Genomic DNA, 16,388 nt, shown 5'->3' with positions numbered 1-16,388 from the left:
GAGCGCACGTTTCGTCGTGGGTCGGTCCAATCATGCAATTTGGTCCAATTTGGTCGGTCCAATCATGCATAATCGGTGTGTACACGTCATATCAGATGGGGAGCTGTCGCGTTTTTCGGGACGTCGCATGAGAGACAGATGAAGTGGGGCTGGTCCAAAAAAAAGTTTTTGAGAAATCGCGGAGGGCTGATCGCATAATTAGAAAAGTTTTGAATAGCTTTACTTTATAGCACCCCTGATCCACCTCTGGGGCCATGTTTATCCTGAAGGAATGTGCCGCTGCATAAACCTCATCAAAGGTCATGGGGGCGTCCAGTTCCGGTTCGTCTTGACCTTCGTAAACGTGCTTGGTGGATTGCCCGTTCGGAACAGTTGCTGCGCATATATGTTTAATTTTGTCTATAATGTCGGGTTCTCGACTCCTTTTGTTCTTCGCGGGTCGAATACACTTCGAAGAATGTGCCATGTTTTCTTTGTACCCAATGTGCATCGAAGCCAGTCGCTGAACTAACGCCAGTCGCTATCGCTTAACTTTTGTGCGCATTGCTTATTTTCTTGTGCTAGTAGAGCTACCCGTATCCTGAGTTCGCAATTAAGTTTCTGCCTTTTCCATCTTTTTATGAGACCTCTCCCGGCTTCACTGAGATGCAAGAGGTGACGCTCCATGGCTGGAGCCTCCGTTGTCGTTTCAATCGTTTTTGTGACCCCAGCGAGAACAACGCTGATCTGCTGGCCCAGTCTCCCATGTTTTTTATGCTAACGATCGTTCTCTGTTTTCTTGCACGAAATTTGGTCCAGTCGGATAGCACTGCCTCACCGCTAGCTCTTCGAATCCTGGCTACATTAACCGATATGCTTAAAATAGAGGGATCGCTTCCTAGGTTTACACCTAGGTTCGTCCATGGCCTATCACTTTCGTTATTGGTGAACGTGAGGTCGGGGGATTTGTCCTTGGACACACTGTTCCCGATTCGCGTTGGGAGCTCCGGTTGGTTTAGCTGGAAAAGTCCGTAGCACTCTACGACATCTGCTAACAAGATGCCCTTAGGATAGTCTCTACTGTAGGCCCAGGTTGAGTGTTGTTCGTTAAAGTCTCCTAACAATATTAATCTGTCCCTACATTAAGCGAGTCACAGCGCGGTGGTCACCACGTTTTCAAAATCCGCCTTTTTCACTCTGAGAGAACTATACCATAAAAGTTGACAATAATTGCTTTAGGTCTGCCCCATTTTCTGCTGCCAAACCATGATTATCTGCTGCTGAATAGGTTCGCCCTAAAATAAGGTATGCTAATTGCGACGTCCTTCTTGGCAAATGTGGCTACTTGAGGGTAATCTGCGTGAGCATAAAGTTCGTATCCTTGGAGTTTTTGCTTGTGTTTTCCTATTCCTTGAATACAGATAACGTCGGGAGGGATTGGCGCCGATTCTAGGTAGTTCGTGAAATTAGCCAATTTCTTGCGTAGCCTGCAGCAATTCCATTGCCAGAGGCCCTATAACGTAAAACTAATCGAATCTGTTTTTATTCCGATCTCCTGACGTCAAAGTTACTTAAGCACAGACGCAAGCATCGGGCGGTAACCCGCAGTGTTGTTTCAAAAGGCCAATCAACCATGATCCTCGTTTGTAGGAGGACAATTCTTCTTGCTTTCAAAGCGAATAGCATTGCCTACATTGAGCAGATTTCCTTATCGAATTAACTGACAAGAGGTGAGGAGCACGCTCAAGTGGAGGGGGTTTCGATGGAGCCGAGCCAGAACGAAAAGTAAATAACAGGGTAAGGAGGGTGGTGCCGGCGTCTGTGATTGATCCGCTTCCCCTCAATTAGCTTGCGGCGGCTAGTTGAAAATCGCGGTGGTGTACAGCGGAACATTAACAATTCTACTAGAACGGATCCTCAGTGAAGAAGAGTTGGCAACGTGATGTCACATACGTGGTTAATTAATAATTACGAGGTTTATTGGTAATCTTGGTTAATTAGCTGAACATGTGCTTTAATTTCTCGTAATAGTTATGTCCACCTCTTCGAAAAAAACCAGCTCAAGGGCAAAAATTGTGCTATCGGCCACAGGCTATTTCTGAAAATTTCGTAAAACCTGTAAATGATCACCCGTATTGATGTGAAGTATCGCACTACCATGACGACGGCAAGAGTCTCTTTCTCCGTCGTAGTGTAGTTGAGCTGAGAATACTTAAACCTGTATATGAATGTACTTCTGAGAAGATATCGCATACGATAATGCGTCTCGTGGCCGATGGAATTACGTGCGCCGTGAAACACCACACCAAACGAGGCATTCTCGTTTTTTAGGTACCACACATCGCGGTCCTGTTACGGTGCTGCTACATTTTTATCTGCTTTCTCGCTCGTCGGTTGTATCACGTGAGAGTTCCTACCGTGCCTCTCTTACGTCGCGCGCTTTGTGAACGGACGTCCCAGGTGAAATCCCCGGACTGTAATGAGTCCTTGAAATCCTAAGCCCAATTACAGCGAACAGCATATATGAACTCCTATCTCATCGATATTGTGTTACTGCTACGTGATCTCACGAAGAAGCAAGCACATTGTGTCAATCACCAAGCAAAATGCATCACACTTAATTAAACGCTTAAAAGAGGCTTCACTTGAACTAGGTTCAAATCAATGCGTTGAGTTCGCCTCCTTTTTTTTACAGGTGACTGGCAGCGTCCGCGATGTGGGAAACTTTCTAAACTGCTTACAAGCATCATTGTTCTGCGATCCAAGAAAAAGAGAAAGATCGGAGCACCTGTGGAGGAGAACTTTTCTCCTCAGTGTTTTTCCAGGCCTCAAGTCTCCTGGCAGATCCATAGCTCTACTCTCGGCCAGCTTCCAGTCCGTCGAAGCGTCTCGCCATACTCGGCCGATGCCGACGACTGCAGCCAGCTATCCTCATATTCTGTGCAACTGAAACAAGCAAAGAATCAACAGCCTCAATTACCCCATGTTCCCACTTTCTTTCTTTCTTTTTTGAAACCTTATGCCGTTCTATCATCGCGTCGGCACGATCGGCGAAAGCGCAGGCGTAGACGAATGGTCTCCCGCTGACAAAGACGGTGAGAACGACAGCAGCTCCCGCAGCGCCGAGCGAGTGTGCACCCTCGTGGCACCATTTCGCAGTCGACCCCATGCGGGCGCGCTGTTGCCTTCCGAGGTCGTCATAACTTGAACTGTTTGTACACGCGCCGCTTCCTCTGGCGCATCGGGTTTTGCTTGTGCGTCAAGTTTCCTCACCATTTGATATTATCCGCCAATTTTATTCAGACATGCTAACAACGTGCCCACGAGATGTTACAAAAGGGGGCAAACAGTGCATGCCTCCTGACAGAGGTCGGCGTCCCGCGTAATTCGTTGGTCAATCAGCGGCTAAGCAACGCAGAAATATAAGAAACAATGCTATGAATACCGTGATATAATAAGCAGAATTTGACTTCAAATAATTAGTAAACTAGGCGAAATGTACATCACAGAAATACAATGAGATGCCATACAGATAATAATATAGGTGATCTGGTGCCCTATAACGTAAAAGTATTCGAATCTCTTTTTATTCCAACCACCTGATGTCAAATCCACGCAGCCATGGCCCGACGCAAGCACCGGGGGGTAACACATAGCGTTGTTTGAAAAGCCCAAACAAGCGTGCTTCTCGTTAATCGGATGTCACTTTCTTTTGCGTCCGAATTAAATACACTGTAAAAATTTCCGTAATTTTACCGTCAAACCTGCCGTAAAAATTACGTAGACCGTTCAGTTTCATGAAAAATGGTGGAATTCTAGGTAAAAAAACGGATGTAACCTCTGTTTTTCAGATACGGAGAACCGTCCGTAATTTCATGTGGACGGCAACTGAGCATGTTAAGAGCAAAAAATCAACACTCAACGAATATAAAGAAAAGACACTGCCCACGCTCACCAGCAGTTACATAATATCACCATAGGTAACGCTGCTTGAACATTATTCATAGGCGAATCGTAAGTACGCACACACAAACGGAAGAGGTTCCAGCGGTGGTGCTGCTTATCACCCTTCATCGCTTCTACACGACAGGTTGCATTTCTCCACCTCAACAGTCCAGAATGGACAGCGACTGGAAATGGCGGTGTGCGGAGGTGGTATACCTGTTGCATTTGGGATTTCACTGAGAGAATAAGAAGGAATAGACGATTGACTGCTACACAAGTAACTGATTTAAGCGTCCTTTTTCGTTGTTGGTGCACGTCACGCGTGCGAAATGCACCGCGATGGCCGGTGACGGGCTCAACTGCGTTGTGTGAGCATACCCTGTCAATGCCCTGTAACTACATTCCCTCTTGGCCATGAGGATTGATAAAGCCGCGGCATTGCGGGTCTGTGATAAGTGGTGTAGCGTTTTGTTGTGCTGATTTCATATAGAGTACATTGAGACGCGTAGGCAACACCAGCGACGATGTCGCCTGTAGCAGTTCGTTATCGGCTGTACGTGGCAGCTGGTTTACTGACGTTGGCATTCCAGTTTTTCAATGTGTTGCGCTGTGTTATTGGCATTCCAAAATAAAGTGAAGTTACTGTTCCCCTTAGCAATCTCTCACGACGCGGTGTAACACTATGTAAGCCGTATTTGGCGACGCATTGCATTACAGCGAAATTCTATTTTTCCTTAATCTTAGGACGCAGTGTCGCGGCTTGGCATGCATAATCGCTGTGTTCATACCCGTAATTGAAAGATTGCTTCTGGAATTGAAAGTCTGCTTGTGTATGAAGACCTCATAGAGCATGTTCCATGCGGTGCCCCTACATCACAATGAATGGACGGTGTAGCATGCTTGCTGCCGTAACGTCGTGCAATCTGCAGTGTTAGGTAACACTGGTGTAACACGGTGCCTTGGAACACTTTGAGATCGAGCCCGAGCAATCGTGCGCGATCGCACTTGAAAGTGGCCGCATGGTACCAATTAAGGGTCGCCGGAGAAGAAATTGATTCTTTTGCTAGCTGGTAATCGGCATCAGATGTTTCGCAAATTTTTGTTTTTGTTTTGTTTTTACTTCAGACAGCTACCAGGCTGACCATCAGCGTTCTGACGCAATACGTCAGCATTTCACGTAATCTGGGAGTGGATTGCCACGTAAAGTTTGCCCATCTGCGGCCGCAGTTGTAAAGCACGTGCATGTGATAAGTGATTTTCAACGTAACCTGACACAGAATAGCGGTGGCCAAAAGTGTGTAATGTACATCCAGAGTTACAAATGTTCCAATCTGGTATAAAAAAAATCAAAAGATGTGTCAACACTGATGGCTGGTTCTAGTACTAACTGTCTCTAGTTGCGTAGACTAATTTTCAGCATATAGGCATCACTACAATAGTTATTCTAAAATACATGTTGTGAGTTGTGTAGAGCAAAATGTCTGCTGTTTTGCCGAATAGAAGGTGCTTAATGAAGTCTTCTTTTAAATGGGTTGAACGATACAATTGAAGACACCAAACGATACCACAGCAATCGGTAATTCGGTGACAAGCGTATGTGCAAGAGTATTTGCATATGAAAATGTTTTTGCTTTACTGTGGACGACCAGTCTGAAAATACCTATTATTTGCTTCAATTGCAGCTATTGCACCAGTGAAGGATGTGTGTGTGCCGGTTTGCGCTCAGTTTCTCAGCCAGCGTGCCTGCTTGCAATGTCAGTGTGCCACAGCAGTCTGTCTAGTGGTGCTCTTTGTTCTGGTTAGCTCTGCCATTCTATTGTATATCTGTCTTGCATATGCAGTCTTAATGGACAATGACTGCAAATGTTGGTGGAATGACAAGGTCTATGCAAGTAGAGTAATTTTCGCAGATGCATTCAAAGGATAATTGATGATTTGTTTTCCTGTGGCAACGAATTGGTTCAGTATGAGCACGTCGACTTGAAAGGGATATTGTTTCATACCTGACTTGGGTGCATATATGAGTGGTTGTGAAAAAAACACTTATAATGCCAGAGTTCAAGATTTGAGGCAACAGATAAAACATTCACCAATAAAATAACTCTTTGTCTAGTGTTGGCTTCATGAGTATGCAAAAACACTGCACATTGATCGCTAGCACTGTCATGCATGGACTTCATGGTAACTAAGATTAGCCACGAATAAGCTCACTGTGAGCTAGTGTTGAGCTAACTATAACAGGTGAGTATGCGATGATGTAATGAAGCGCAAAATTGGAAGGCAACGTAACAATGTAAAATTATAGCATGAGCTCGCAGCTGCGTGACGTGGTCAGGCGACCAAAAGATATAAATATGTAAAAGGAAACGAATCGTGCTACTGCCAGTACGAAGTGACAGCGTTGCACACAGCAACATATTCCCTTTGTCCTGTCTGTAGCCCTGTTCGGTTCCCTTCTAAACATGCACCAAGCAGCCCAGTTCAGAACGCTCCAGCAGGTTGATCTGAATACTTTGATTTGCCAAGCAGGTTAAGTGATGACACGCTAGCATAGTGGGAGCTATTCTGAATGTTATGCCTGCTTTGAAAATGTGTCCTGAAGATACTTCACTGCTAAAAATTTGGTGTACAACTGCACAAAGCAGCATGAATAGCTATGTTGCTCCCCCATGCTGTGTCAAGGGTCTGTGCATGTTTTGTAAGATAATCCTTGAGTCGTTGGTCGGTTTGTCCGACATAATTGCGGCTGCAGGACAGTGGGATATTGTGAACAGCACCAACCGTGGTACCTATGAACTCCAGCACATACTTTTTGATGTAAACTTCACGTGTTGCCCTGGTCCGGTTAAAATTTTTTTACGTGACCAGATTGCTTGGCACTAAAAATAAAAAGGTAGTTTCAACTCCCTGAGCAATTTGCTTGAATTGATGGTTGCCTTTGTGTACAGATTGCATAACAGTCATAGGCCTTGGCTGTCTCGAAGTTGTCTGACCTGAGACGTCAGCTACGTTCAACTCCACTAAATGCTTCTTGGCAATACATGCTAAAAGGCAGTGAGAACGCACTGTTAAAAGCAAACATTGTACTTGGTTATGGAAGCTCCCCTCCACGTCGGGGTGGCACCAAGTGTTAAACGTGCTCTCCGGTGTTACTGTAGCGACAACATGCTTCAGTGTTCAGGTGCACCAATAGAAAAGGTAAAAACACCTTTGAGTGCAGGGAATAGCTCCAGCTCGATGCTCACCACAGAAAATCTTCAGGCCCAGATAGTGGAGCTTGCCTTTCAGTAGTACTCTTGCTTACTTGAACATGCGTGGCACTTTGTAGGAGACATTAAAAAGTTGCTCAACCACTTCAATTGCGACTTTTCACTGCCGAGAACACTGTTAGCTAGTCGTAAAACACTAGCTGATGTAAGAACCAGCTTAGTAAAGGTATTCTGCTTCATTGGGAACTTTATACCCTATATGACGTGAAGTAAGGCTACTAAATGAGTAGAGTGATTTCTTTTCTGTCTTCTCTACAGTGCTAGATGAGCTCATGAAAGGGGAAAAACTACATTTCAATAGATAAAGTGCCAACAGAGACAGCACAGTCAGAAAGAACAAAGACAGGACAAGGTGCTACTTGCAACTGTTTATTGAGCTCAAAAGCGCTGAATATATAGCCATGGGGAGAAGGGGAAGAAAAAAAAGAAGTACTGATTATGTGGATGCGCATGTGCGAAAATATGGAAGATGTATATGAAGGGAATCATAAGATTAACCAAAATCTGAAACTTATCTAAAAACATGCGTTCATTTCTGTAAATAGTCGGAAACGGGGTGTTTACACAGGCGTCCACTCTTTTCTTAGTCTGGTTGGCCTCCAACAGTTCACGTGCCACAGTGTCTTTGCTTTTAAACATGATTGTTGTATCATGAAGCCTTGCTTCACATACTTGCTTATTCTCATTCTCACATGCGTTGCAATGAAGCGGCAAGTTTGAGCCATAACCATTTTTGAGTGAAAGCTTGTGCTCCTGCAGGCGTTCATTAACACACCGGCCAGTTTGTCCGGTTTACTCCTTCCCACACTTCAGCGGTATGCAGTATACGACCCCTTCTCGGTACTTCACAAAAGGGTTTGTGTGTTTACTTGAACACTCTACTTTCTTAGTCATCGCATCCAATCGGACGGCACAAAGTAGCAAGTTCTTGCGGCACGGAAGAAACCACAGGAATTTTGTATTTTACGGCGACATGTTTGAGATTATGCGCCACTTTGTGAGAATACGGTATCAGCACTGGTTTAGCTTTCTTTTCCAATGTTTGACCTTCTTCACTGCTTCAGTTTCTTTCTTTTTGCACCTTTTTCAGCAACGCCTCCGAAACTAACTTTGCTCAAAACCAAACAAGGAAAGCCAGCTTTCTTCAACATCAAAATCTGTTCGTCAAAGCTTTTGTGTGCCTTATGACAGCACAAATTTTTAAGGGTGTACTCAAGGCAAATAGTGGCAATCGCACGTTTAACAGTCTTGGAGTGCGTAGACTTATACTGCAACAATTAATTGCAGGGTGGGTATACCGACCTCGTGTCCGCAAGGAATTTCTGCCGTATCCAGTGGCGATACCGTATTCTCACAAAGTGGCGCGTAATCTTAAACACGTCGCCACGAAATATAAAATTCCTGTGGTTTATGCCTCGCCCTGAAAGCTTGACATCTCCCCGAAAGCCTGACGAAAGCGACAAGCTTGACATTGGATCTCATGATTCAAAACGTAGAGTGTTCTATTAAACATACAAAGCCTTTTGTGAAGTGTGAAGAAGCGGTCGTATACCGTGAAAGTGTGGGTAAGAGTATATCGGACAAACTGGCCGATGTATTAGTGAACACCTGTGGGAGCACAAGCTTTCGCTAAATAATAGTTATGGCTCAAACTTGCCACTTCATTGCAAGGCCAGCAGGAATGAGAATAAGCAAGTAAGTGAAGCAAGGCTTCATGATACTACCAATATGTTTAAAAGCAAATACACTGTGGCACGTGAACTGTTGGAGGCCAACCAGACTAAGAATAGAGGAGATGCCTGCGTCAGCATGCCTGTGTCTCTCAATATTTACACAAATGAATGCATGTTTTTTGATAAGTTTTAAATTTTGGCTAATCTTATGATTCCCTTCATCTTGATCTTCTGTGTTCTCGCGCGTGCGCCTTCACACAATCAGTGCTTCTGTTTTTTTTCTTCCCCTTCTCCCCATGGCTATATATTCAGCTGCTTTTGACCTCAATAAACAGTTGCAAGTAGCGCCTTGTCCTGCCTTTGTTCTTTCTTACTGTGTTGTCTCTGTTGGCACTTCATCTTCTGAAAGCTCTGCACCAAGTAGCCCCACAACGTGTTCTACTGGAAAACTACCACTAGACAGTGGTCTTCTATTTCTTGACCTCATTGTTTTCTTTGGTGAGTGTCATGTGCACTGAATCTATGCCCCATCCTTTAAGGAGGGAATTCTGCCTTTCGCATCAGCGCACTGTTTGGCTGTGAAGCTCTGTCACAGAAGTACGAAATAGCACCCTCAACAAGTCGAGGAGAACTTCTATACCCAGGTCTAACATTGGCCTACAGTGGTGTGACCACTGTTAGATCACATTCAGAAGGTCAGCCATAGTCTCAAAAAGAGTGTTGGGAGAGCTAGAACATTTATGTGTCACGTCAAGCAATCTGGGTTCAAAAAGGTGACCCAGACCAGGCCTTGACGCAAAGTGTAGCAAGAGGCACATGCAGCAGTTAAACTGTGTGGTTGTTTACAACATCCCGCTGTCCTGCAGCTGCAACTAGGGAGGACAAATAGGCCTAATATTTATTTCTGTGTGTGCGTGTGTGTGTGTGTGTGTGTGTGTGTGTGTGTGTGCGTGCGTGCGTGCGTGCGTGCGTGCGTGTGTGTGTGTGTGTGTGTGTGTGTGTGTGTGTGTGTGTGTGTGTGTGTGTGTGTGTGTGTGTGTGTGTGTGTGTGTGTGTGTGTGTGTGTGTGTGTGTGTGTGTGTGTGTGTGTGTGTGTGTGTGTGTGTGTGTGTGTGTGTGTGTGTGTGTGCAATTAACCAAAAGTCTTAGCCTGCGCTCGTTTTGTTTGGCCTTCTTCCGTCTTTTTGTGTTGTCCCCAAGTAATCGGTAGGTGTCACATTCTTATAGAATTTGCAGTTATGAGATTCATGCTTTGGAATATGATCAGAAGCTATCAAATGGACGACATAATCCATCTACATGTTGGTGTAGATAAATGTGTCTGTGCAGTAGGGGTAGGGCATCATATATGCTTGTTTAGCACTTATGCACTTTTGTTTCCAGAGCTTGTGACACAGTGATTCAAACTATGTCTGTGAAAGCAGTGCTGCACGTTGCAAGGAAATGCTACAACACTTGTAGGCGAAGCTCGATGTTGTGAGAGGTTATAGAAACTTGCTTTCAACTTGCTTTTTGCAAGTTTCTAGAGCATTTTTTAAAGATGCTTGTTTAACTCCCGCGTGCATCGTGTTCATGACTCGCTATGAAACTGTCAAGAAGTATGTCCTTTATGCCATCCGTTTCTAAAAATTACAAGAATATAATTAACCCTTTGAGGGTCGATCTCTTTCGCCATATTCGACCGCCCAGGGTCGATTTCTTTTATTGCAGATTCCAATTACTCTTAGGGGATTATGTCAAAAAAAATTACCGTAATTTTTCTAGGGCGACCGTAAAGCGAGAAAAAAATTATTTTGCGTTGGTACATATGTACTCTTCATTCATGAATAACAATATTAAAAAAGGAAATAAACTGATAAGAGTAAAAAATTTGATACATTGCTATAGTTCAAGGCTTTGAAAATGTGCAGACGAGAATGTTTTGCAAGACTCAAGTGTTCCTGCTGTTACTCTAATATGTACATCCATAGCGCAATCGAACTGCGTAGGTGCACGCACTGAAGAGAACTGTGCGGTTGTGTGCCCATCAAAAAAGCAAAACGTGTGACAAACTTCCGCTAATCTTCATCTTGTCGCCAACCAAACGCAATTAGCTTTCGCGAGTCTCCAAAAAAAAGAAGAAAAGGAGAAACGGACGCGCATGCACGGCAGCATCCTTCCTATGCGTATCCCTGTGAGCACTAAATGAGTGAGAAACAAGTAGTAGCCTTTTGAGCGATTAGTAACGAGATAGCCATCAGTTTTGCAAGCGCAAGAAGCCGAAACCGCCCGCGAAAACAAAACCCAAACCACCACCCGCCCGCGCGCACGCCTATGCGCAAGCGGTAGTACATAGACGCGCAGGAGCGAACTAGCGCTAAACAAACCATGCAACATAAACTGAGAGAGCGAGGCGTGCAAAAGAAATTCCCTGTATTTCCACATAGTGGCAGCACATGACAGAAAAGGAAAGGTTAGGAAATTGTCGCGCTTTTTAAACCTACACACAGCGCCGTAAATATACGGCATCGACCATTTTGTACTTCGCGGCGCGGTATATTTACGTCATTGGCCCTCGAAGGGTTATGGAGTCATACTCCTTGAAACAATTTCTCGTTACAACATTGCAAAATACCACCTGAGGGTCTCGCATCTCTTACATCTACTGTTTTGCACATCATAATGGTAATAAAACTGCATTTAGTAGCTGCGCAGCGCAGGCCTCATTATGTTTTACCACACTTCATTGTCTTTTCTCCCCCCACCCCAGGTCTTATTTCAACAACTGCTATCTGCGGGCCGTCATAAAATTACTTCAACATTGTTGACAGATTCCAATATTTTTTTCTAACCATTCTCTCATGTGATCTAAAGAAAATTAACTTGATTAGCCTGACATGAATTGGAAATAATTTATTTATTGTACTTGCTTGGTAGCACTGAACTGTTTCTTTAATGAATATAATACATACAATTCACCTTTGTAATGCTGGGTACCGGTAGAGATATGGTTAGTTATTCACCAGAAAGGATCCCGAATTTTCCACCTTCTTAGTGTAGGTTAGACACTCACTTGTTGCACTTCACAAAGAGCGACTTGTGGGTGCTAGGAAATAAAGGTTTACTGAGAATTTTCATACATACAATTTGATTCTGTGTACTGGCATGTTTGTATTAGCATGTAATCCATAGAGTTGAGGCTCCATAAAAGTACATTCTGTCATTCAAAATCTGTGACACGGTTAAGCAGGTTGACCATATCTAATTAGAACTTCCTATGTTCTGGGGCACTTGTTTGCAACTTGAATTATGTGGTTTGGTGCTGTAAGTGTACGCCTAATGTCGTTTTTTGTTCTCCCAGGAAGGACGCAAGCATTGCTGAGGAGCCACATGCTGCCGCCACACTTATATTGCATTTGGTATGGTCTATTACAGATCTTATTTCGTGTAGTACGTGCTATAATTGTGTAGAATGTGTTCAAAACTTCACTAAGTGGGCTGTTCGACAACAGGTGTTTACAAATTAATATTTATAAAAGATGTTCAAGGTCATTAGTCATGCAATTGCTGCACACTGCTGAATTTTTTTCCAAATTATATGATGAGCCATCCAGCAAGTGCGGCTCTCCTGGCTAATTATACAAACTTTCAAATACGGTTAATTTTTTATCACAAGTGTACAGCAGTCGGGGACAACTGTTCACAGCGACAATTTCATTATATTTACTTACATGGAAAAGTGAGTCAAAGGTCCGGTATACTTATGAAGTTTTGTGAAACAAGTTCATCATCATATTGCATACTTCATTGAAAAGTTTGTCGCGGAATTCTCACTTCTATGAACAGATGAACAGTTGTCGAACGATGGTCGTCTCTAGAGCAAATGTTTGGGCAAGAGGCTTGCCTTCAGAGCACTAACAAGAGACTTCTTTGCCATGCAGCTTGAGCTGGTCAGTATGAACACATTACATAGGATAGGAACACAAAGCATTAGTGGGCCTCTTCGATTATCACTACTTGACAGTCCTGGACTGCTTAGCACTGCTGTCCCGCATTCGATTTTCTCAATCAGCTTCGGAAGCCCCGCCCACCAGTCTTAGACCAGCCAGTATCGCATTCGTTTTACCAGAAGTCACAGACTCTGCGGACTCTCAGAGCTGTCAGCAGATATTTGTTCAGACATATGCAAATAGCTAGCAGACGGCGGCTGTTTTAAAAAGATGCACACGGGCTTGACGCCATGTTTTAAAAGAGGCTGTGTGTTTATGTGTACTTTGCGCCTACCAGACAGCAAATATCATGCACTCAGTTATCGCTTCCGTTAAATCGATGCTTCATGTGCCATAATGCGAGGTTTTCATGAGTGGTCTAATTGCTGCAACCTTAGTCCTTGTGTTTTTTAAGACAGAGCACAGTGATCAGGCGCGAATGCTTGCTTTTCTTGATGTGTATCGTGAAATCTGCCATGCTCATTACTATATGCATAGTAAACAGGTAGATTTCGCTTTTCGCTTTTCAGATGAGTGAAACTGGTGGACGAGGAAACGTATCATATTGTATGTAGATATCTATTGCTGGTAGCTGGCGTGGCATACAGGGTGTCTCGCGTAACTTGAGACAAACATTGAAAATATGCAAATGCCACGTAGCTGGACAGAACCAGGGTAATGTTGCTTGCCCTCACTTAGAGATACTCATTTTCTTTCATTTTGCCAGATTAACTAATTAGTATTCGGTAATTAATCCACTTCTCAAATACTATGATTAATACATGCTGCATAAAAGTGTTTTTCCTAGCGTGAAAGAAGCCTGCAAATACACAATAAATTGTTGCGTGACTGTCCATTCGCAGCACTTCGCGTGTATTCGCGAGCTTCTTTCTCGAAAAAACACTTCTACGCAGCATGTCTAGAACAACAGAAAGCTGTATGGGGAGCTTTTCATGTTGCTCTACAATTTTCTCATGGACACTTCTAATCTAATTATAATATTTGAAACATTCATTAATTAACGAAGATGAAATATTTATTTTGGCGCAATGATAAGAATATCTGAGTATCGCCAAGTGACGACAAACAACATTACCTTGGTTCTGTCGAGCTACGTCACATTTGCATATTTTTATTGTTTTGCTCAACTTACGTGGGACAACCTGTATAATCTGAGCTACACCGATTGCTGTTGACATGTGCGCTGATCCCTTCTGTTACCCAAATTCGAGATTTTGCTTTTAGATGTGCATGCTTAGTAGACAGTGTAGACGCGCTTTGTCCTAGACACACGTCAGGCCTTTAGCAGACGGTTTCACGAGCTTTCAGGATATCGGCCTGTGCTTTGTGGTTGAACAGTGATGTGGCACAACCATGTTTTTGCTTATCTTCGTGTGGCAATGACGCTTAAATTTTGCAGGAAATGAATGAGCCGGCTTGAATGCAGCGGTGAAGGGGCACGAATAGCGAGAGCACGATGTAAATAAACTGAGCTTTGTTAGCATGTTCAATGTGCTCAGGCTGCGATTCCATTATGCAAGCTTTATGGTTGTGTCGGCGACATGGCCTCTGAGACTGCACCATTTTAAAGACCACGCTAATGAATTTGCTGGGTAGGGCGCTATCTACAAGTAGCTAAAAGCACGAGGTCACGGGGTTGAGTCCCGTCCACGGTGGCCGCATTTCAATGGGAGCAAAATATGAAAACACCCATGTACTTAGATCTAGGTGCACGTTAACGAACCCCAGGTGGTCAAAATTTCCGGAGTCCTCCACTACGGCTTGCCTCGTAATCAGAAACTGGATTTGGCAGGTAAAACCCCATAATTTAGGGAGCTAATAGCAGACAACAGCAGCCAGGAGAGCGACTTCCAATCACGGTGCTTTCAAACAAAGCCTCGGACAGTCCCAGGCAGCTGGATCACATGACTGTGATGCGCCCTTCTGTCAATGCTAGCCAGGCCGGAAGCCACAGGCGGTTTGCGGAAAGTCTGGGACTGCATATACGAAGAGGCGCAGTGCTCTCACATACATTATGTCCACTACGGGACGAAGGCCTTTCCTGGTAATCTGTAAATATATCTGGCTTGCGCCAACTGAATCCATCCTATGCTTGCATATCATTACGATATCATTGAGCGATGCTCAAGAGACGAGCCGCCGCGTGAACGACGAAGAAGTTGGTCGGTGCCCTTGGCACGAGCGAGTGTCAGCCTGGCTGCCTGGCTCCAGTGTAAATAGCGCATAAATAGCATCTTTCGTCTGTGTCTTTCCACACGTAACATTTGTGGTGGAGGTCAGCGAACCCCGTCCTCACCACGGAACTCCGAAGTGGTGGGCACACCGAGCTTGTCGCCATGCTTCCCCGTGACGAGCCCGCCTCTGACGGCTTTGGCTTGTCCGACTGCTGCAATCGTCACGGTTGCCCCACATCGTGAGCCAGGTGTGTTCTCTGGCCTGGAGGGACAGGATGTTGACGACTGGATCAAGCTCTATGAACATGGCAGCGCTAATAACAGGTGGGACCCAACGATTACGCTCGCCAATGTCATCTTTTATCTCGGCGGCACCCCACGCGTGTGGCAGCAAACAGATGATGACGAAATAACCAGTTGGGACAGTTTCAAAGAAAAGCTACGGGAACTGTTCGGTGACCCCATTCGGCGCAAGGCTGCCGCGAGAAAGGCTCTTGCATCTCGTGTTCAGTCACCTACAGAGCCATATGTTTCCTACATCCTCGACGTCTTGGCTCTATGCCGCAAAGCTGACGATCATATGTCCGAAGCAGATAAAGTGGCACATGGGCTAAAAGGCATCGCCCACGACGCTTTCAATTTGCTTGTTTTCGGCAATTTCTCGACTATCGACGCCATTATAAAAGAATGCCGTCGCCTTGCACAGGCTAAGAGCCGCCGCATCTAGCACCACATTGCGCGGCTACCCAACACTGCTGCTACGTCGACATGTGAGGGTCGACCGCGTCAGACCGCCACCTGCGACGACGTAACCTGTATTGTTCGCCGCGAACTCGAGGCCGCCTGTTCGCCAGCCTTCTCCACGACGCCTCCGATCCGCCAGCAACCACCATTGCGATGATTCAGGCCGTCGTCAAACAGGAATTTGAAAACATGGGTCTAAACACCGTGTGTTCCACGTCTCGACCCAGCGTTCCCCGGTTATCTAGCGGCCCTCCTCGTCCACGATAGTCCTTTTCTGCCACATCTCGCCGCAACCCGTCCGAATGGCGTGCCCCTGATGACAGGCCGATCTGTTTCCACTGCTGTCGCATCGGTCACGTCGCCCGTCACTGCCGCAACCGATGGCCACCACCTCCTCAGACTTACGCCGCCCCTTATTCCCGCACCTTTGGACCTTCTGTACCCTATGCCACCCGCCATCAACCCACTACCACTGATGCCCCTGCTCCTAACCTTCGCTACAGCCGCTCGCCCTCACCTCGACGCCACCAGTCTCGTTCGCCCCAACCCCGCCGCTTTTCTTCGCCGCCTATCGCCTTCCGGACCCAGCCGGAAAACTAGGCACTGCCGCTTCTG

The 16,388-nt window shown here is 45.2% G+C and overlaps 1 protein-coding gene across 1 annotated transcript in view; it reads right to left on the bottom strand.

The window, feature by feature from the left end:
* Positions 1-16,388, bottom strand: part of LOC126529655 (uronyl 2-sulfotransferase-like) — a 150,904-nt gene that overhangs the window by 95,989 nt on the left and 38,527 nt on the right. Inside the window, exon 2 of the mRNA XM_050177169.2 lies at positions 2,768-2,925. Within this exon, the coding sequence (XP_050033126.1) occupies positions 2,768-2,829 (62 nt within the window). The 5' untranslated portion in view covers positions 2,830-2,925. The remainder of the gene's footprint in view (positions 1-2,767; positions 2,926-16,388) is intronic.

The sequence above is a fragment of the Dermacentor andersoni genome, chromosome 9 (assembly GCF_023375885.2).
Source record: "Dermacentor andersoni chromosome 9, qqDerAnde1_hic_scaffold, whole genome shotgun sequence".
NCBI classification, from domain to species: domain Eukaryota; kingdom Metazoa; phylum Arthropoda; class Arachnida; order Ixodida; family Ixodidae; genus Dermacentor; species Dermacentor andersoni.
This window is presented reverse-complemented; position numbering and strand designations above follow the sequence as displayed.